The sequence below is a fragment of the Labrus mixtus genome, chromosome 13, assembly GCF_963584025.1.
Source record: "Labrus mixtus chromosome 13, fLabMix1.1, whole genome shotgun sequence".
Classification (NCBI taxonomy): Eukaryota; Metazoa; Chordata; class Actinopteri; order Labriformes; family Labridae; genus Labrus; species Labrus mixtus.
Window position 1 is genome coordinate 27,510,605 of NC_083624.1, and position 23,896 is coordinate 27,534,500.

Consider the following 23,896-nt stretch of genomic DNA (forward strand, 5'->3'; position numbering starts at 1 on the left):
TGGTGATTGGCCCGGGGCTACAACAAGAGAAGTTTGAAAAAGGGAGATGATTAAAGAGAAGCTATGCACTGTGGAGAACAGAGCAATCATGGGCAGGTTCGCTAGCTCCCTGCTGCCTGTGCTCCCTAGAGACACACATGCCTAGAGTGCAATAGGGCCAATGTGCCTCATTAATGTATTGACAGATATGAACTGAGCAAGGCCTCTTTTTCAACAGCATTAGTGGAAGAGAGAGAGAGGGGACAATGTATGAAGTGATTTTCATAAATCACAGACCTTTTGTGAAAATAATACCCTTGGTAAGAAAGCTGTCTGAACAGACCTCTGCTTTTACTTTGAAAGGGCATACTTTGTATACTATACTAGTTTTATTGATAATTGTTGTTAGAGCCATTTATACATACGTAAGTGTAGTATATCTTTTGTGTGTTTCAGTTTTAAGTAGATCAGGCCAGTGCCGCATGCTTAATTGAAGGTAATTAAGGCTCCAGTCAACTCTGGCTGCTGATTGGTTAAAGCTTGCAGCATGCTGCCAGTAATGGCTTGCCTGTTTTATTAGAAGCTGTGGAGCTACGGTAGCACACTGGTCTTTGACCGTGCTTTACATTTTGTTTGATTGTATTTTTGTATATAAAGCTTTCAGTAAAGTATTGAAACGTAGAACTTGGACTGGAGTTTTTTATGAAGCACGCGTCAGCCATATGTTTTCAGCTCTGCCATTTGTGTGCGCATTTTTTGGAGTTCTAATTTCAGTCTGGCACATTAACAGTTAATATCCCCTCACAGTCAGTTTATCAAATCATTTTTATGGTGTATTAAAATTAACTTGCAACTTTCTAAATGTCTGGATCAGAGTAATGCAACTTCAGCAATCTGTGGTCCACAACTCCAGAAGCAGAGCACATTTACAGTTGTCATTTTAACTGTCTACATTTATAAAATACACTGTGTGTGCACTACAAATGTTTGAGCCTCCATAACCGTGATCACAGATGTTACTGCATCTGTCTTGCTTTTTCCCGTGGGAAGATGTAAATCAGCATTGGCTCTTCAGTCTAGACGGTGGGTCATGTGTCGCTCTCTGCCAGACTTGCTTCAGTTTGCAGGATGAGATATTGTTATGTGAACTTTCTCATTGGGTATATATTTCTTCAAAAATAAAAAACCTTGCATCTGGCTCACCACCTCCAGATGGAATTTGGTAGATACATTCATCCCTATTTACATCTTGCATGTGCCGGTTTATGTTTCTTCTTCTTTTCTTGGTAAAATATTAAGACACACGCCACATTTTGTTGTAAAGAAGAACTTAGACAGTTTCAAACAGATTTAACTGTATAGAAATATTGCTGTTCTCAGACATTATTTTAGATCAGACAATTTCTGAATGTTCCCTTCTGTGAGCTACATCAAAAAGTACGGGATTTTTAATTCTCTCTTAAAACTTTTAACTTTTAAAACTTAATCTCTCGATGTTAGTTTCGTGTGAACCAAAAGAAAAACTCTAAAGCCTCAAAGAAGGACTGAGAACGTAATAATTACACTGAGGCGAGACATAACGTTGGGATGAATGTGATTGGATGATTAGCTAAGACAAAGCTTTTCAATTGGATAAGGCATCCGACATTTGAAATCTACAGGAAGAGGAACTAGTTAATAGTGGCCGCAAACAACTAGGCCACCTGCGCCCCATGAGTGATTTTTTTTACTTACATTTTGGCGGGAAAGGAGCATCAGCACCAAATCACAGACAAACACAGCATGGCTTCATTTTAGCATGTAATGAACCATTTCTTCACCTGTTTGCAGAGAATGGCCAGAGCAGTGCCCATTGGTTCCCAATGCCAAGTATGGGGGGGGGAGGGGGGGGGGGGGGGCAACAGCTGAGCCACTCCATGTATCTACATGTGCAGGAAATGAAGGACTGCTAGATGCTAACTAGTGATTCCGCTCAGTTGAGGAGTTTTTGAACTCGGCTTGGGTCAGCCTTCACCCAAGCACCATCACTGATCTTGAACATTATCTGGAGTCTTAGGGGACCTTGATGGTGAAGTCCTTGAGTTGGACTCATGACTGCACTCAAGTCAGGTTTACACTTCCTGTTCTTGCTTAAACTTGAGGCACACATGCTTCAGAGGCACTATCATCTCTTGAAGATGAACGTGTGCCTTCAGAGGTACTCAAAATCAAGGCTTAAGGCAATGTACAACTGCTGTGGGGCGGTCCTTGGGCATGTTCATGGGGGTTAACTAAGACCTCTAAGCCTTGGCTTCAGGGGCAATTCAACTCAACGGCCTGGCCATCACAGCTATGAATGAGGTCATCTTGAATCTTAAGAAGCGGCTCCAGGAGCTGACTTGCAGAAACCAACTTGTTACTGTCAAGGACAGGCAAGTTTTTATGGCAACTTTTAGTTTATTCTGTTGTTGTTAACTTTTTAAGTTTCTATTCAAACAAACCAACACTCCCCAAAGTTTATTTTCCAAACACTATATCGCTGTTGTCTTTGTGTGGATGAGTTTGACATAACAAGGAAGAAAACATGTTAAAAAGTGGCACTGCTAGCTCTTTCAGGGTGGCTAGCTTTCCCAGGATGCTATGAGCAGCTAGTCGGACCGTTCCAATATACAATGAATGGGGGCAAATGTTGACATAATGTGAGCTGCCACGTCCACACAGTCCTGAAATGTAATGAAACATTACATTTTGATATTACGAGTACATTTTTAATATTTCAAGTCAGGTTTCTGGGAGCTTTAAGAATCGACTGTGGTTCACAGAACATGCGTTCTTTGTGATACAGACCAAGGTCATCCTCTTAAAAACCTACCTACAACCATCTTTACTAAACTTCAGAATGTTTAATACCAGTAACTTATTACCTCTTATTAAAGCCTCCTTTATAATATTTTGCACATTGTAGACCCTTTAAGTTCACAGGGTTTCAACTCTGTCAGCTATTCTGATGTTGCCTCATGAATAACAACAATGAACTGTGAGATAAATATCCTTTTGTTGTTGCACCTTTTGGCTTAATACAGCACGTGTGATGTCTTTGTCACGACAGGACCAAGGTCATTCAGCTTAAGTTTACTGAACAGCTGTGAGCTCAGCTCTCTGATAGCCTGATTGAGATGTGTCGCTTTGGGAGATGTCTCCTTGCATGTTCATCAGAAACATTATCTAATTATGACCTTCCGTCTGACGCTTAGTGTTGGCTGTGACATGTGAAGGGGCTCCTATAGTCTCTATCTAAAGGAGAGAATTGTGAATGAAAAATGCTCACAGCCACCTCTTCTGTGATATGTTTGATAAAACTATGAAAATATCTGGAAGATGCTGCGATTAATCTGCTTTGGTGGATGTGGTCATTTGTAGTTAATGGTCAGCACAGGAAGATTTTAACGTAGTGATTTCAGAGGTAATTTAAATTTAAGACCCCTTAAATGTACAGTCAAACTAAAAATAGAGCAAAAATAGAAGCTCATCTGCATTCTTACACACCCACACACAAACCAAACCTTTATCTTGATTCAGTGAGGTTTAAAGCTCCACAAGACAGGTCCCCAAACTCACAGCTAGAAGCTGAATGGTACAATTGTACATTGCTTACAGTAGTTATCTTGATAAATAAGTCACCAGACCAGTTTACAGCATCATGTGCAGTTGTCTGGCAGATAAAAATATCAACGGCCAAAATGTCTGGCTGAAATTATTTGCTGATCATTTTAGCATTTTTTAAAAACTTTTTTATATAAGATCACCAATCACAATATACTAATCAAATGTACAGTCTCCTCTTGCCAAACGGGCTTAATAAAGTTGAGTTTTTCTCCAGTGTTGACAAAAGTAAAAGCACTACATTTCAACCACAGATATAGATATTATTAAAGCACCGTAATCTCCACTTTGTAAAACAAGCTAACAAGTTCTGTTGAGTGAGAAAAGTGAGGGGCCATTTCCTTGCAGAACCCACTTCTTCCTTGCTCTTTGTCCGTTTACGCAAGTGTCTACTGCGTCACTATTGGGCACTTAGGACGCTCACATAGGAAACAATTGGATCAAGCTGATTTTGTTGCTGACGCTCACTCGCTCACATCGCATGCTGTAAGGACAGGATGTCATTTTGGATCACTGTGATGTGCTTCATCATAAACCAACATCTACACAGATCAGCAGTTTGGAGAATGGAATATTGAATGGGATATTTTAAAATGCCAATGGGGTAAATTAGACTATTATAAAACATGCTGCTGATGAAAAGGCTACTTTTAAAACAGCAAAAACATGAGAGAAATGGAAAGGGACAAACTGTTGTATTAGCAGGGAAGAGCTGCAGGTGTGTAAGCTATGTGTGTAGGGAAAAGGGAGATCTGATTAAAGCAGTTTTAAAACACATAAAACAAGTTGGAGAACAAAGCACAATTAATAAACTAACCTACTGTAGGTATAACCTAGCCCAATATGAATAAGATAATGTAGACCAGTTTTCCAAATGATTCTTTTAACACACAACCCTCGCCACTGCACAGACACAGCGTCTTTCTGTGGGAAACACAATTAAGATCAAGAGAGCTTCAATAGGAACTTTAATCATAACAGCTTGATTTTACCTCCATCGTAAAATCATGCACATTATATCAGTGAGGCTCTACTATATCATTTTGTAGTTTCAAAGTGTTATTTGGTGACTGCTTGTGGTGGCCTTTACTCCACCTGCTGAGTTATTTTTCTGTTCGAGGTGGGAACAAAACAAAACCCTTAGCCTGTTTTTATATTGACAGAAAATTGTGCTGTAGCATGTTGTGATTATTTTCTCTCTATTCAAGTCTTGAGGCTGGATGCATGTTGCTCACGGCATTTTCATAATTTTTTAAGTGCAAAACTCTAAAGTAAAAAGCTAATTTTAGGCTATAAAGGAACTACACAGAGGTCAACTGATTTCAGTGTCACCACGACTAAGCTTTCAACTAGTAGATTATTTTCCTATTAATGGTTTCTGTCTATACTATAGAACCAATATTCAAGTTTAGATCTGTAATGTGTCTGCTTGTAATATTAGAAAGTTATTAAATTATTTTTGCCCTTCAGGCCTTTGCGCTGGTCACATGACTGAAAATTATGAATAGGAGCACGCTCAAGGTTTAATTTTGGGCTTTTTCTGCCTTTATTTAGAGATAGGACAATGGATAGAGTCAGAAATCAGGGAGAGAGAGAGAGTGAGTGAGTGAGTGAGTGAGTGAGTGAGTGAGAGAGTGAGTGAGTGAGTGAGTGAGTGAGTGAAGCCTCTGTACATGGGGCAAGTGGGGCAACACCATGAGCATTACATTTGTTTAATTAAAGATAAAGACCTTGATACAAAGTAAGATACTATTATTAAACATATTAACATATGAATACTTCTCATATAATACTCATTAAAAGAATAATATTTTAAATCTAACTAAAGCCAAAGAACAATCTTGATAGTAGAGACTTATCTGAATTTAGATCAGTCATTACCAAACATAAATAATGCAGGATGTTCCTCTGAGGGAGGTCCTAAAGGTCTACTACACATAACTTCTGCCTTTTTAAATAATTAGATGTCAGACAATGAGGCCTTACTCATCTGTCCAACATCTGACCTGTTTTGAACGTATCATTAGCATCATGGATAAAAGATGGGACTGCAACAGGAATGGATTAAGCTGAAGTTCTGGTCAGTGACTCTGAGCACTCTCTAGAAAACCAGGCTTATTGGAAGAGAAATATATTTCTCCCCCAAAGAAGCTGATACTATTAGGTATCCCCTTTTAATTTGTCTAACGTGTCGGTAAAGCTGAAAAGAACAAAAAAACATGCATACAGTGAAATTGTGTGTTTTGCATGTTCACTGGAATTAAATTATTTCTTGTCCTTGTTAAACTATTACATACCAGGAATGTACGATTATTTTCTCAGGGTTGCTCCACATTTGTTTTGATTTAACTCACAGACTTTTTGTATTATGATGTTGTTTTATTCCTATCATGAGTTAATATGTTGGTAGCAATGTATTTATTCAGTGCAGGATTTGACGCACAAAGAAAATTTCAGCTCTGATTGAGCTGGAAAGAGCAACAATGCTAAAATTCAATTTACTGTCACTGTGAATACAACCCCATTTTCTAAAGGAGTTTGGACATTGTGAAAAATGTAAGCAGAAATAGAATGTGATAATTTTTCTAATATTACTCCATATTGAATTCAATATAGCACAAAGACATTTTAATGTCGAAACTGATTTTTTTATATGCTCAATGCCAGCAACACATTTGAAAACAGTTGTGAGAGGGTGATGTTTATGACTTTGTTGCATCACCTCTTCTTTCTCAACACTCTGTAAGCATTTGGGAATTGAGGAGAAGACTTTCTGTATTTTCGGGACTCCAGGCAGACCAGTTTTACTCTTGGTCTAATTGACTATGGAGCCATGCTGTAACACATACTCCTCTCTTAGCATCTTTACCCATGATTTCCAAACAGAAAGTAAAATTGTTTACCTGTGAGACCTCAGGACATCATTATTGTTTGTTTATGAATGGATTTCTCTTTGCATGGTAGACTTTCAACTTTAATTTGTGAATACAGCGTCCATAGACAACCTTTTTTTGGGAGTGTTCCTGAGTCCTTGTAGTGTTGTCCATTACACAATAGTGTCTGTTTTGAATGCTGTGCTGTCTGAAGGCTCGTAGATCACATCTGTCAAATATTGCTTTTCTTCCTCGTCCTTTGTGTTGAGAGATTTATTCAAATCCTTTGAATCATTTAATGATATATTGTACTGTAGATGAGGAATTCTCCAGGTGCTTTGCAATTTTACAATGAAAAATATATTTTTTGTAATATTTTTCAAGCGCAGTCTTTCACATAGTGGTGAACACTTCCCATCTTCTCTTCAGAAAGCTTCTTTGGGATGCTCTTTTTATACCCATCATGTTACCAACCTGTTGCCAGTTAACCTCATTAACTGTGAGATGTTCCTTTTATTTGAGCATTTCCCAACTTTCCCAGTCTTTCTTTGCCACTGTCTTAACTATTTGTAGGTGTTTCTGGCATAAAATTCTAAATTAGCATATAGTATTTTCAGCACTTTGACATTTTGTCTTTGTGCTATTTTCAAATAAATACGTCCAAACTTTATAAGATATTGTTGTTGTAAAAGAACACTCATTTCCTTTGCTTCCTGAATGATTGTGTTCTGGTGTCAAGAGGTTGAAATTATATATGTAGTTAATGATTTGGGGTCTTGTGCATAAATGTTCTGAAATGTTGAAAATCCCTGGTTATGCAGACATTTTTATGGGAAATCCCAGGATATCATTTACTGGCATTTAACCCTGTCTCACAGCAGCTCCACCCAAGCTTCCCCCCTATTTCCAAACTGGTGACGAGCTGTAAACCTGAAACACAAACATTACGCTTGAAAAATATCCCTTCAAAGACCTGCGGACACTGAGTCAGTATATAAAATTAGACATTTATCACATGTTGCCTGGTTTGAGACTCAGAGAACATACTGTACTCTCACTGAACAAACCATGCAGAGACTCATATGTTAGTGCCTCTGGGCGTCTGCCTGTTGTGAAATGTGGATTGTCTGCATGTGGTAAAATGTTCATTTGCAGTCAGACAAGAGAAACATGCTCAGAAACAGAAGGTACTTTCTCTCATACTTCACAAACAATAAACACAGCCGATAGAGAAAACATTATGTCTGACCACTGACCAAGAGAGCCATGACTACTGCACAGGTGGTTAGCATGAAAAGGGAACAAATACTCACAGATATGAAGGAATCAAGTATGATACATTCAAGCTACTGTGAAGTTACCAAATGTGTTTTAATAGATTGTGACCGTTGACTGTGAAAGGGACAATGCGTCCGAGTGTGTGAGGTAGGGATTCACTGGTGGATTCCAACTGAATGTTTTTTTTTCTCATACAGTAATATGACAGTTTTCCAAAATTAAAAATTAAAATTTAATATATAGAATCATAACCCTGTATTGTGATACACGGTGAATTGGAAATATGAAAATTGCCTTTTTACCTGCTCATCATACAGTCACTGATATTCAGTTTCAATTATTTTGTGTTAATTCTCCCTTCATAAATCATTAGAAAGTGTGTGGGTTAAAGTCAAAACCAATCAGTATTTAGTGCCAGCCCTAAGTGGTGAAACTGATTAGTTTCACCACTAAGGTCAATCAGTCCGCTGAACTATCACGCCACATGTTCACTGCTACTTTATTTGTCTCTGCGTGGTCTTAGAGAAAAACGTATGAGTTATGTTAGAATCTGTGGAATCTAGATAATTGCATAGCTCGGGCCGATGTCGTTGATACAACAACTTGAAGAATGGCATTGTGGATAAGCTCACTTTGCTTTCCATTAAGCTGTATCCAAAACAAGAATGTCTCAGTGGCTCAACTTGTTCCTGGACGGCGGGACTATAATGTCAGGGTCAAGATTTTGGGAAAGGAGTGGTTGGGTTTTTTTCTTCTTCCCCCAACAACTGACAAACCACACACAGATGTTTTACTCAGAGTTTCCTACTGAAGATAAAGACAGAGAGAGAAAAAGACTGTGTGCATGAATATTCTCTTTCACTTAATGCTATAAAGTTACAGGTTATCCATGTGCTAAATGTAAGAGTGAATAATTTACCCTAACATCAAAGTTAGCGGTGGATAAAAGTGATATCCCCATTCCAAACCCCTCCATGTGTGAAAATAGATCCAGTTAGACTGTTCTGAGCAATCCCTTTAGCTCTCAGTATACCTAGCCCAAAAAAAGACTACCTTTAGGCGCCTTTTATCCATTCACACTCTTACTTCTTATCAGGGTCATGGATGGCTGCGCTCGTGTATTGGCTTAAGGCAAGTAAAAACCTAGGGCACATCACTGCTTTCTTACAATGCTAACAAACACAGACAGACAATCACACAGCTACACCCAACAGCAGTTTAGTGACCTGCGTGGAACGGTTCCAAGAAACAAGAATGAGAGAAAAAAAATTGGTTCTCAACATTTTTGCTGTGGCGCAGCAATTCTCAAGCATTGATCCACCAAGCTGTCACCTCTGCTTACTGAGAAGACGAGCCAAGAGGAGAAGAGTGATCATCTATTTGGACTTGAGTGTCTCCCAATTATTGATATGCATAAAAGCATAATAACACAAACAGCAGACATGAAGACACAACCAACAACAAACTGTCTCTGTGATGCAACTCTAAGGAGAAGTCTTTTGTTGGATCCAATCGCTTGAACGCTAATACTCCATAGTGTTGAAAAACGTGCAGAGTCTCAACAGTCATCTGATGGGAAGTTGATAAGTGCTGTGCTCATGATGGATTAACATGGGGTCTGTAATAAAGCAATGAGTAAGTTTTTTTTACTAGCTTTTTGTAAGATAACATTATAAATTGGCGCTATACAAATAAAGGTTGAATGATTGATTGATTGATTGAAGTTTGTCGGTGCTTTAATCTTTCAAAATAGTTTTCTTTGGAGCCAAGCGATAACCTTATATGTTGAAAAGTGAGGCCCATGCAGATGTATTCCTATTAGAGCCCATATCAAAATATCAGCTTTTACAGCAGAGATTAACATGTTTACAGCCTCATACAAAAGAAAAAAAATGTGGTCTCTATAGCTCATTTCTTTATTGGAAAATCTGGAGGATATAGGTATTCTGTTTTGTGTATATTGATGCAACAATATGTAACCTTTCTACCGTAAAATAGTAGTTTCAAAGTTGATCTAGTATAATAACTTTGAACAGGGAGAATGGCTTCTATCACAAGAAGTGCATACGGCTTGACTGCAGTTCACACGCCAGCATTCAGCTTAAATGAAACCAGTTGGCCTGTATCTGTACTGTTTGAAATGCTAGCTGGATAATAAGCTACATGGGCTTTTTTTTTATCAACCAAGATATTCATTTGTCCCCCTTAGCTCCATCTCATTGACTGCCTTTTTTCAGCTTTTGCCTTTATTTGGATGAGACAGATGAACATAGACAGGGAATGCTGGGAGAGAGAGTTGACATGCACCAAATGGCATCAGGGTTAGGGTTTGAGAATCCTGCGCCCACTACAACAAGGACTTTAGAATCTGTTCATGGCACGCCTGCTCTAACAACTGAGCTAAACCAGCGCCTCTCTTTGCCTGCTCCTTCATTTTCCCAAAGTTAGTGCCATGACTGGGCCTTAAAAGACCTCTTCAGACACCAATGGGTGACTGACTGACTGACTATGACATCATAACTCTCTGGCCAATAACATTCAGGCAGGTGCCAGTTTGGAAAAAAAGTAAGCAGATTTCATAAACCTGGACATAATAACATATATAGTATCTCAAAAGAAAAATGCAAAGGATCAAACAAACTTGAATATAATAACTGTTTTCTATAGTGTTGTGGAATGCCGTTTTGGAAACCATGTAAATGTTTTTAAAAGCATCTTGAAGTTTCCATGTTCTTTCCCCCCCTACAATTTTCTGCAAAAGTAATTTTTCAGTTTGGAGCAGTAGTCTGGAATTACTGTGGCAAGTCTCAACTAACTGGGGTGTATGCCTGAATGTTTGTGAATACATTTTTGACTTTGGTTTTTCAGAAAATATTTACTTTGCCCAACTATTCAAAAAATGCCTGGCTTGAGTGAGACAGACACAGGCGGAGAAATGAGAAAGTCATGAGTAAATCATATCTATACAGATGAAAGAGGAGCTACAATTTGTTCAGAATTATAGCTTTTCCTTTTTTTTCTAGATGTGTTTGCATAATCATCAAGCATTTCTGGATGAAAATCCAGAACCTCATGTTTTGTCTCTTCTATTAATTAAGGTAAGCAGTTTTTGCAAAGTCATTTCTGTAGGACGGTCTTAAATGTGACATGGGAATAGTGTCTTCTAGCTGTGACACAATCATTGAGCTTACGTGTTGCTTTTGAAAAGTATCAGAAATTCCATGTATTTTTCCATTAAAAAAAAAGAAAATGCTTTGACAAGTCATATAGTATTTTCACCGGACTAGCTGAGTGAGCTGTCTGAATTCATTGAAGATGTTTGAGATGGACAACACAATGACTTTGTATTCATTTACAAATGACACAAAACACCCCACAACAGTCTGCACATAAACCAGGAAGAGGTGGAACGTGTCTCCAGCTTTAAGTTCCTAGGAGTGCACATCTCAGAGGACCTGAGCTGGAGCCTCAACACAGCACACCTGATAAAGAAGGCACAGTAACGCCTCTTTTTCCTGAGGACCCTGAGGCGCAACAGACTTCCTCGCGATCTGCTGAAGAACTTTTATTGCTGCACAATCGAGAGCATCCTAATGTACGGCTGTACTGTATGGTACTCGAGCTGCACCGCAGCAGAAAAGAAGAATCTTCAGCGGATCATCAAAACAGCTCAGTGGATTTTTGGCTCCCCTCTCCCATCCCTCAGAGACATCCACTCGCGTCACCTCCACAAGCGAGCCTCAAACATCCGGAGAGACACATCTCACCCCGGACACTGTATGTTCACCACCCTTCCCTCAGGCAGACTCAGGACCATTCGCACACGGACAAACAGACTAAAAAACAGCTTCTATCCCAGAGCTGTGGACAATAATAACTGTATATACTCTGTCACTGCACTATAACTTCACTGATTTGCACTATATCTCTCTATATTTATATTTGTTTAATTAATCAGTCACTGTAAAATAATAACTGTATATATTCTTTCAGTCACCACAACTGTCTATTTATTTATTATTATTATCATCCATTCACTGAACAGCAATTTCTCTGGCCACTTTTTGCATACTTCTCTCTCAGATCACCACAAATATATTTTTGTTGTTGTTGTTTTTGTAAACGCTGCTGTGTAAGATTGCTGCTAACGAAGTTTTGTTGTGTCCTTGTATACAATGATAATAAAGATTCTATCTATCTATCTATTCATAAAATAATCAGGGAATTGTGTCTACATGAAAAACATTGCTGGTGATGCTTTAATGATTTGAATGTAATCACAACGGCAACCCGTGATTGACTATCAGGTCATACTGTGTCTCTGGAAGGCTTAAAATAAAAAAGGTTTTTAGCAAAATGTATACACAGAAAAGTTATGATACAAGGGATTCATTTATGAAAAATACTTTCCCCTTCAGGCTCTCTCTGCAGACTAGTCTGGTTTGTTTCTTGTGTTTATTGTTTAAGTGCCAGACTGATAAAATGTGCACTGTACACAAGGGAACCAAAATAACCAATTCTAAATTGAACTGCACCAAACATGTTACAAATGTCAAATTAAAAGCCCCTCCTCTTATCTATAATGCCCCTCTGAGCCTGACAGTCTGTTTTGCCTTTATCCCCTCTTTGGACTTTCAAATCTCCATTTCTCTCTGAGCTTTGAGGGTGTGTGCTCTGACAGAATGTCAGGCAATTAAACAGTCATGGCTCATTGAGCCGGAGGTGGGCCTGCTCCTCCAAGCTGCTAAAGGCAGCACAAGAATTGAATGCAGGCCCTCCCCGCCATTCTTTGACTCACAAACTTAGCGCTTAATCCAGACAAGAAGTTTTTATCAAAGGACACTTTAAACTATTTTCAACTTTCACAAGGCTGAGCAGTGTCACAGGTAATTATCCTGTGCCAGATTGTAAACAGGGACAGTGTGTGGGACGACAAAGACGCTCTCTCAGAGGGAACCTAGTCATGTGTCTGCCGCAGGATGTACACATACAGTAAGTGTTGCTGCATTAATGACGGCACGAGGAAGCTGAAAGACAAGACTAACACCTCTACACTTAGCCCTGGGGTACAGCAGGAAGGCAGGTAAAAGGAAATAACTAACTGGCAGCAGCTTCAATTAGGACATGCACTGACAGAGAGCTTCCAGTAAAAAGCAACTATTCTTCATTATATTCTTTTTTCCAAGGCCTCCAAAGAGATACATGAAAAGAGGTTCAAGAACAGACGCAAAACTTTCAGCTATGAGTTGCCAGCTGAGACCTCTATCTTCAATGATACTAGAAAAAAATATGAAGGCAAAAAGCAAGAACTGAGCTCATAAATATCAACGGCTTCCACTGATCACCTGTCTCCCATTTGCATTAAAGATTCTCAGACATAAAAAAAGATGGTGGGCAGATATACATATGTGTGATGTCCTCTGAGATTATGTTTGTATACTAAACAAATATGGCATGTATCTTCATGCACTCCTGCATCTTGTCAACAGCTGAAACATCCTCTAGACCAGTTATTCCCAAAGTGGGGCCCGTAGGTGACGCAGCAAAGCTAAATAAAAACATTGCACACAGTTTTGCACTGCCAGCAAAGCATTGCAAATTTTACAAGAGAACTTCCAGATAAACTTAACGCTGACAATGAATCTACACTAGAAGTCCATCCATCCATTATCTATACCGCTGGGGCTGGAGCTGATCCCAGCTGCCTTTGGGCGAGAGGCAGGATACACCCTGGACTGTTCACCAGTCAATCACAGGGCTGACATACAGAGACAGACCACCAGCCACACTCACATTCACAAAAAATGATAAACTACTGAAGACCATATCCTGCTGCAGGCTTCATGTGGTCATAGCTATGATAGACAGCCTCCCTCATTCAAAGACCAGTGATGATGCACATTGTGTTGTTTTTAGGTTGCACAGTGGTGCAGTGATTAGTGCTGTTGGCTCACAGTGAGAAGGTACACTTATGCACAATTAAATTCAAGCAATAATTTAGGCAACTTTCACTTGTATTGGAGTAATATTTGATCAGCAGTATCTGTGATTTGACTTAAATAATGAAGTTGTGTACTTTGTCAACCACTGTTAATGATTTCATCCATTCATCTAGCTCACTGAGGCCTGTCTTCCCATGGAAACAGAAGCTGCACTGCTTTAGTTTGGAAGTATCTACAGTGTAAGATGTTTATTTTTTCAGCTTGTGTAAATGTATAATGGTATATCATGGCAATAATAAATCAGTTTATATTAACAATGGATCTTAGGAGAGCTTGGATGTGAAAGGGTTCTTTTGTAGTGAGGAGCCCATGGACAATAACCACCTGATTCTGCACTTCCCCTCAGCTCTGCTGAGCTTTAAAGCATGTTTCAGCTCATTGTTTTGGTGTAAAGGCCTGCAACTTTGCTGTTTGGGTTCACTTTGGGTTTTGCAGACGCAGCAGGCAGCTGTTTTAAGAGAAAAAAGGAGCTAAACCCAGTAGACACTTTCTGCTTGGCAATAAACAGCAGGCAGACAGAGTTAACGACTAGGTGTTGAGCATAGTGAAGCATTTAGTCGCTTAGGAATCAGATATTAACCTCTGGAATTAGTGGAGGCAAAAAACAGGACAAAAAGTTGTATAAAACATGAATCCAAATGAACGCTGATGTTGCTTTGTATCTGCTACATCTACAATAGGGACATTTTTTGCAAACATTTTTGTGATATTACTTAAAATGTCAGGATTGATTTAAAGACTGGAAAAAAAGTTACACAAAAATTAACTTCATGCAGATTTGATGAATTTGGCTCTTATTCAATATAGCTTAAGGGCCTTTGTCCACTAAAAGATTTTTATTATTGAAGGAAATATTACCCTGGACACAGGCCTTAATATGCATGTTGGGAATTGTTTCTTTAAAATGTCTCATTTTCAAAAAGCTGTCAATCATTAATAACATTCTGAAATTCAATGTAGTTTCAATCACCTGATTGCAACTGTAAAGTCTGACTGAGCCAAAAGACAAACCAAGCACAGTGTTTCCCACACATAGACTACATGGGCGGGTCGTCCAGGTATATTTGCCAACCATATTTAGCATTTTTCTTATTTTTCATTGCCATAAGATCAATGAAACTAGTGGACTAACTAGCGGACTCACTTTGCACCTGTCTGTTTAATCTGCAGGTAGAAGGATATATAGATGTCTGCTGCTCAACAATACATTGATTTTGCTGCAACGTCTCGTGTTAAATATGAACCTCCTAATGTCGTTGATTTCATCATTTGATGCCGCTGGTTTCTCCCTGCACGAGGCTCACCTGTTGTCATCATGGAATTTAAAGTGAAACTTTTTAAAACAGGAGTTTAGTTGTTTGGGTGACTTTCTAAAACGTTCTTCTCATGATTATACTAAAAGGAGCACGCTGACAGAGTGGGGGTGGGACATGTCACGGTGTTCATTATGGATTGGTGCAGTTGAGGTTGTGTGTGGATACGAGAACTGCAGGTAAGTAAGATGAGTGCATTACAGTTGTTTGTAAAGTTAGAGATTAAAGTACAGTTAATTTAATTTCTAACCAAACCTCATAAATATCTTCATATATTAGTGTATTTATTGAACTTTGATCATAACCCCACTCCCTTGCCATCGCCCACAGGTAAACCGTCACTCTGTGGGAAACACCTTTTTTTCTCAATATGAACAGAACAACCCTAATTATGACACATTACAGAAATGTCATGATGACGTGACTTCCAGAGGACACTAGAATCACCATGGTTTCCTCCTCCACATACACAGACATTGCTAATAGTTTTTCTGCCTGGAGAAAGCCTCTGGAGGTTTATTTTTAGAAAACTTTCCTTCACCTTCCCTTGGACATAAAGTTTACATTTTTATTTTTGCAGTTTAAATTAAAAAAAAGAATGTGCTTGGAAACACTGGTGTAGTTATTGTTTGTCAAAAATAAGCTCCTGTCACTGAGCGCTATCTTGTGAGATTCTCCCAGCAGGCTAATTGCCCAGTTATTCATGAGCAGTCTGGAGCCCCCACTTCGCTCTACCATTAGAGCAGATGCTGGCTGTAACACTCCCCCCCCCCCATCTCTTCACAGCTCTCCCCTTTGCCAGCTCTGATGGAGGAATGTCACCTGCTGATTGGTCGCCCATGTCGAGGAGTTGACTTTGTTAGCTATGAGGCAATGAGGGGTCTTAAAGTGTGCAGAAGAGATAAAAATTCATGTTTGATCTCTTTGAAGAAATCCTCCCTGGCTGAGGACAACATGGCATGTGTTCAACAAATACCTTTAAAATAGGGTGTTTAACAGCTGATATTTCAATGCCATAACACACCACAGAGGCTATCATCCAAGTCTGAAAAGTTTCTGTATTCAAACATCTAAAAAGCCTCAGCAACAACAAACTGTCATTTCAATTTCAATAAGACTGGATGACACTGAGCCCCAGGTGACATGAAAATGACACCATGACTGACACTTAGCGCACCAAGTGCTGCATACCTCTGGGATTTACAGGTCACACAGCCTGCTTACTGTAAATCTTTAATGCTTGGAGCGCATTCCTATGCACCCACAGCCACAGAGTAATAACAAAAAAACATGATGTGCTTCCAGTCACAATGCATAACACAGTTTAAGACAACACTTCCAGCAAAATAGAAATTAAATTAGTATGAAATGTTTGAACCTTACACTGTGCTGCATCGCATTCCAAACAATCCTCTGGTTTGCAGCATAAAGGCAGGGAGACAGAAAGGCTTAATTATTCAGTGTAGGTGGAAGAAATGGGCGATGAGCACACACAAACTAAAAAGGCAGCGGCTGTATAGAAGACATCAGAAACTGACTGCATAAACATAATTAGTATAGACTGAAGCAAACATATCACTTATTGTTGTGGGATTCCAAGAGCCCGCTGCCTAGAAAAGGATGCTTTTTAAATGATGAATTCATTAACTAAATGATTTTTTAATAACTTCACAAAAGGACACAGATGTTTTGTTGAGTATAATTAAAACACCGTGGTTAGACTGACTTTCAACTTAACTGGTTTGGTGCTTGTCAAGCATCATTATGGCCAACACAATGTATGGTTTTGGACAAAGAATAGCTCCAAAGAACAATTTGAAAAGATCCACTTTGAAAAAGGGCAAGAGAGGAGGAAGGAAGGGCACTGTGGCTGCAAAGGTAATCCGTGATGAGAACTGTCTCTCAGCCGAATTGGTCTGTCAGCCACGTGTTAACCTTTACCCTGATGCAGCATTTTAGGCTTCAAGGTTGTTTGAAATGAAAATCCATGTATCAGGATCCAGTCCAACAAACATGCGGCTAATCTGATAGAAAATAAAGAGGGTTCTTTACAGCAAACATTTGATACGGCCAACGTCACAAAATCTATCCATCAATTCTTCCAGTGCTTCTGTTTCTGTTTGCCAGGTACACAGAGAGGAGAAGGGCACTGAGCACAGAGCAGCACACCTTCCCTCTGCCCTCTCGGGGTAAAGCCGTTGATTCGTTAACAAACACAAATCGATAGAGTGGGCCCTGAATGGAGGGCGAGCACAAAGAATTAATTTCCGGCTCCGGGGGCTTACCATGGCAAACCACCAGCTTTAATCAACAGTGTCAAGTCCCAAAGACAAACGATGTTTACAGGGTTTACTGTCTCCCCCCCGAATAACAGCAGCGGCTCGGCCTCCTTACCAGTCTGTCCAGGCTCGTGCCAGCTGCAGTGGTCGGCCGCTCCTCGGGGCTGTACGGCTTGAAGCGAGCGTTGAACACATCCGAAACACCGCGGGCAGACCTAGTCATTCCTGCGGGCTTCGGCTGACCACAGCCTTGAAAGACCTGCAATTACACAAAAACGTGGGCACCCAATTGTCAGGGGTTTAAATGACATTGGATGCAGAAAATAAGGGGAAAATGCTGTTGTTGTAAAGTTACTGTGACGAGTTTCCCCCCACAGCAGCAGCGTGACGGTGCTTTTCATCACGTTGAGGTGACCACGTTGAGAGGTGATTCAGCTGCTGTGACCAATGCTATTTACGATGACAGAGTTAAGTTTTTACAGGCTTTAGGGAGGAGACCACATATACTTAAACCATAAACAAAACTGCATCTGCTGCATGGGAAAGCCAACAGAGCATTCCCCTTCTGATTGAGAATTGGCATCCAAATCTGTGTAGGCAGAAAGACATTCTTCACAACCACCTACATTTTTTTTCCCTTTCTGACTACAATTTTGTGGTCAAAGAAAAATGCAGTAAAACACAGGAAACACATTAACTACTGTTAGTTGAACTAAGATTAACTGACCAAATTGAAACCTATAATTCAATACAAGGCCTAAACTTGAACATAATTAGAATGTGTTGAACTACACACACCTTGGACAGTCTTGGACACAGCTCAGTAGGACTCAGCTCCACTCTCAGCTTCTCTTCAGCAGAGCAAAAGTTGCACTTCAACAACCTGTCTTAGGTGTAACTTTTTCTATACTATGGGTTGTAAAAATAATTGACATACCCTGTATGAGACCTGGGCACTGTTATCTTGCATATTCATGATGGCCTCTGAAATCTTGACATCAATAGGCTCCATGACAGATTCAATGTTGAAAGGTCCCTCCAGTCTCTGTGCCACCAGCAGCATGGCATCTGTCACAACAGTGGTAAAAAAAACAAAAAAGGTGGGGTGTGGAGGGAGGACAGCAAACAGACAGATCAGGTAATAGGGTATTTTGAACGGTATCATAGCGGAACACTTCATGCATAGATTTTTAATGTACATGGGACATTTTTGCATTTTAAAACTGACCATTTATTTGTTCATACTGTACATTATTTACATAAGATGTATCATATGGCTCTATGGACAAGACCAGTTTATTTATAAAGCACCATTCATACTTTGAAAGTGCTGTACAGAGTTAAAATCAGCATTAAGAACAGTCACACTGATAAATGACATTGAGCAAAAATGAGACATGTACATGTTCAAAAGAAAGAAAGAAAGAAAGAAAGAAAGAAATATGGCATTAGTCAAAAAAATAAGTACAGTGATTGAATTAAAATAACTCAGTGATTAAATTAATAATTAAATAAGTTAAAAGAAGGCATTCTAATCCAAATATAAAAAATGATAAGACCACTCATCAAGTGAATATGTAGCTGATCAATAGAAGAAGTGATTGCACTTACAGTATGGGAAGGCAGCAGAAAACACAAATGTTTTTAGATATATTTTATATATTATATAAAACAGCTGACAGATTTACGAGGTCTAAGATCTCTGGTAGCTTGTTCCACAGTTGAGGAGCGTAAAAGCTAAACGCTGCCTCACCCTTCTTGGTTCTGATTCTGGGAACAGTGTGTAAAGCTTTCCCGGAGGACCTGAGGGGTCTGGATGCTTCATAACAGACAAACTAATCTGGTAGGTACTTAGGCCCACGGACATTGAGTGCTTTATAAAGCAGGAGTAAGATTTTTAAAAATCAATCCTTTGACTCACAGGAAGCCAGTGTAGAGATCTGAGGACTGGTGTACAGGGTTTCTACTTCAAATGCCCAGGGACAAATCCCTGTCAGATCTAATGTGGCCACGTCCAACATGTCTGTACTGGATTCATGTTGGAGAAAATGTTGATACAGCACAGTATTTCTGTGTCTTGCTTTGTGATATTCTGTATTGGTACACTGATGTTATGTATCAATCTTTTGTTTAACATTTAAAGGAAGAATGTGCGACTTTTTGATCCAGTAGATGTCACAACTGAGCACCAGCAATAAACCAAAACAAACTGTTGTTTGGAGACACCTCTACCATTATGAAGCCTCCGCTCTCCTCCAGCGTCACACCTCCAACCTGTCTCCACCTGAGGTCGCACGGAGGAGTTATGAATTAGAACGCACCACAATTAGTCACAAATAAGTGCAAGCGGCGGACAAAATTGTCTGTGTCCTGCATTGTTGTGTTAGCATGCTAATGTTAGCACACTTTGGTTAACGCATAGCTTCTTAGTGCACATACAGAATGACCGAGATCTAAAGACACTAACGTGACATCCAAATGCTATGCTATGTTATTCTTATTTTCTCTAGTCTGAAACTGGTTTATACGCAAGGCCGCCCCGTCCATGGACACATGATGTAAACACGGCTCTGACAACAGTAAAGCCAGCGGGATTCGAGCTTCTCACTCATTGAGTCATGACTCAGAGACATTTACACAGGATATTCTCAATTTCTCGTTTTATGTGTAAAATGTTTCACATTCTTCCTTTGAATGATCACAGACATATTTCAAATACAATTTTAACTAAAATTACAAAAAAATATTTGAAAGAATTTACTAAAAACAAAGACAGAGACATTAATACATTTTGATTAACAGTCATTTTATGTCAAACATATCCTAATAATATCTTTTAAAAGGTGTCTGGTTATTCCTTCACCTAAAATAACACGCCTCACTACAATATACAAAAGTGAAAACATGTCCAAAAATTCAAAAGTTTAAAGAAAGAAAAGTAATCATATGGATGCAGTAAAAAGGTTTCCACTCATCTCCAGAAGTATATACTTATTGTGTAGCCGGTTCAGTTCAGATGCATGCATTTGCTCTGTTGCTATATTTGCTTGTTGTTTGTGTGTCTGCTGGTGTTTTACATAATGTATTTTGTTTACGTGGGTTTTCAATATCTGCTCCTGTTCTCTGTATTTAAAGTGCTTTGTGAGATGTAATGCACGACTTGTCAAACTGGTGAATATGTTTTTCTGCATTCGTTTGTGTTTTCTCAAACTGTTTGTGTTTTCTTAAGTTGTCGCATGTCAGGCTGTCAGCTTGCATAGAAAAAAGAGAGAAAGGAACAAACAAAAAAGAGCAGGATGATTCCATTGAAACCCAAAGACATGCTGCCTTTCTTTGCTTTAAATCACTGTTAATGGAATACTTCTATGTGTAACGTTTAAAGAAAATACCATTGGCATTTCTTTACTGCTTTCTATAATATAAAGTCTTTTTCAATGAATAACTGATGACATTAAAGTAATGATTAGCTTTCAATGCATAGTTTCACTAAAGGTCACATTTTTAAACAACAAACTGTTGTGTCTTGTCTTCTGATTACCGAGCAGTATTGTGAACAACCTCATAATGCCTGAATGCTTCTCGGGGCAAATTCAATTTTTATGTAGATCAACTCAATCACGTCGACTAAATGTTGTTATGCTGCATGAAAAATAATGCTGATTATGAGTCATTGATTTAATAGAACTTTAGAAAGCCAAGCACTTATTTTTATATCGGCTGCCGGCGATGGTTACCCTATAAGGTCACTGACTCATTAATATCAATGTGAGGACACAACGCAGAAGGCCTTCTATATATTAACATGAGACATTTAGAGTCATCATCTTCAAAGAGTTCATGTTTTGTCTTCACTTTTAATTAACATCTCTTACACTTTTTTAGATAGATGTTGCATGTAAAAGATAGATCATAACTGTGAGGAATCAGCTGACATCTCAGCTCGAATCAGTTCAGCTCTACAACTGCTGCTGCCCTTTAAGCTAAATGAGCTAATTGACGCTGCCATGAAACAGAGCTAAAGGGTTTATATACTAATGTGACACAAGCTCTGTAATGGCAGTTCTGTATTTGAATGGGCAGCCTCAGACTGGTTACCAAACCACTAAGTCATAACTTAGCAAGTCCCAGATCTGGAGACAGATCCGGAGGCAGCACTTAAGTCTGTCCGGAGACGTTTCTCCATCCACAGACCTCCCAGGACAGGACCTCACCAGCAGCCTCTTTTAATGACTCTTCAATTACCTCCTTACCAAATAAGGTCATCCTGTCATTTTCAGACTATAGAAAAAAAATAGCCTCTTACTGTACATGCATGTCCTTAAAATGCAGGAGAGTGTTGTTTTTGAAGGAATATTGAAGAGTTAATTTGCAAACGCAGATAACTCTGTTTAAAAAAAAATGTCATAAAACTTTTTTTATTTGTCGTTTATTTCAGGTATATCACTCAGTGTGAAGTTGTGTGGCTTTGACAGATTTTGGATCACATAACAGCTCTATTTAAAGTGCTGATGAAAACGCTCAAGATGCTGTCTTTCAGGATGGCTTTTTTCTGTTTTTGCAAATGAACTATTATTTTAAGTTCTCATAAATCTCATATGCTAATGTTTTATTTCAAATTGTAACTGACTTGCTTTTTGTCACTTACATGCCAGTGTCAGATATAACTTTGACTAAAAAGGTCTTGTAGGTGGTCTTCAGAGTATTTTGGAATGGTAGAGTGCAGCATGAGCATGACACAATTTAGTGTAATTGGCTTCTGTAAATGCCTATCAATGTCTGAGGCAATTCTCCCAAAAACATTACTGTTTATTTTTATTTTTTTGTCGGAAACGCAGACTCATAAGAGCTTTACTGTTTTTATTTTGGCTTCTTTTTCCAACACCCAACCTATCTAAAAAATAAATAAAAAATAGGAATTGATTCCCTGGCTGTGAGGGCAAAGATAATATTCTAGATAACAAATCAAACAGCAGTTTCCATGTGTAAAAATCCTGCATATTAGATCTGTTATTTATATATATTTTTTAAACTAAAAAGACTCTCCACCTCTTTGACAGCGAGGTCTGTCCAGCTCTTCATACTTCTGGGACCTGAGATCACTAATGGAGAGGAAAGAGCTGCGATACATTAGCTCTGCTCTGGCTCCATTTCCTTTCCAATTATGACGGGGTCTGAGCCTTTGAAGAGCTCTTCTGTTTGTTTACACTGTGGATTACAAATAGCCTGTGATGCTTGCTGAGATTTCTAATATACATGCTGTGTCGGTGCCAAGCGATTTCCTACAGTAGCACTTCAATCGCACCTCTGCACTACCATATGTTCCGGGTGTAGATGACACCTGCACCAGCAGAAAAATCAACAAATAAATGTTTTTGTTTTGCTTCTATACTATAAGCATCGATAGCTATACATTGTTAAAATGTGCTTCTTAATACCTATCTCCAATTGAGACGGATATCTTTTATTTACTTTGAATAAAGCGTTGGCATACAGCTTTTAATCTTATTATGATATAAATGTATTTAACAGCCTCAGGTGTGTCTGCTTACCTAATAACAAACACACACACATACAAATCTAAATGTGTTAGTTTAAAAGCTGTCAAGTGCAAATACTGAATTTAGGTCAAAGGAAGCCAACTGGGAACAACTCACATTTGAAAATAAGAGCCTAGAAGAGTGCCTCGAGCATCACAGACGATGGCAATCTTTCCTGACAAAAGTGACTTATCTGCAACTTATCGGATGGGCTCCACAAACAGAGGCAGCAGGCAAACTAGAACATAACCGAGGGAGAGCAGACAGAGACGAGAAGTAGGAAAACAAAAAGAGCCAGTTGGTGCTGATTGGGTTGGAATCAGGCACAGGGTACAGCTTCTTCCTTGAGGAGGAGTGGCGCCTGAACCCCATGTAGAAAAACTACATTGAGAATGAATGACTCTCATTTAAAAGGAGCGCATGAAGTCCCGTCCGCTGTGGCACAGCTGCCACTCTGAGCCAAATTCTCCCTGCATCACTTTTGTGGTGCTCAGATAGGCCACTGGCCAGCTGGAGGAAATCTTTTTATCGCCAAAACATAGCCGTGCAAATACACACATCCGTTCATATTCTGAACTGATGGGGTTTGAAAACAGATATGAACTGTCTGATCAAAATGATTTGTTTCACATCGGAGGTTAAAGTTTTCACTTTGTGACGTGAAACATGCTTATTTTCGCTATCTGGCTAAACAGCTAAAAAAAAAAAAAAAAATCAGAGGTGGTAATATTACTCTGGGCTCCTTATCGAGATTGATGTCCACTTAAATTCAGGCTATGTCAGCCAGAGGCAACCTCCAGCAGACAAGGACAAATAAGGGAAGTGAGCAGGCCCATCTACAGCTCTTTGCCTGTGAAGAGCTCCGCAGGATGAAAAATGGCCTCGCTGTAATTTGGATTCTGTAAAGCATAGCTCATCTGTGGTTCAGTCAACCAACTAATGGTGCTGTATGGAATGGTATCAAGGTGGGGGAGAGAAAAAATGCATGTTGCT

General features: G+C 39.1%; 1 protein-coding gene across 2 annotated transcripts in view; it reads right to left on the minus strand.

Moving 5' to 3' along the window:
• Positions 1-23,896, minus strand: part of gpc6b (glypican 6b) — a 91,406-nt gene that overhangs the window by 13,306 nt on the left and 54,204 nt on the right. The window contains exons 5-7 of one of the 2 annotated variants that reach the window (XM_061054560.1): positions 18,304-18,434; positions 17,482-17,625; positions 16,471-16,500 (exon numbers count right to left, since the gene is read on the minus strand). In XM_061054560.1, coding sequence (XP_060910543.1) covers positions 16,471-16,500; positions 17,482-17,625; positions 18,304-18,434 — 305 coding nt within the window. The remainder of the gene's footprint in view (positions 1-16,470; positions 16,501-17,481; positions 17,626-18,303; positions 18,435-23,896) is intronic. The other variant, XM_061054561.1, reaches the window with a different exon arrangement.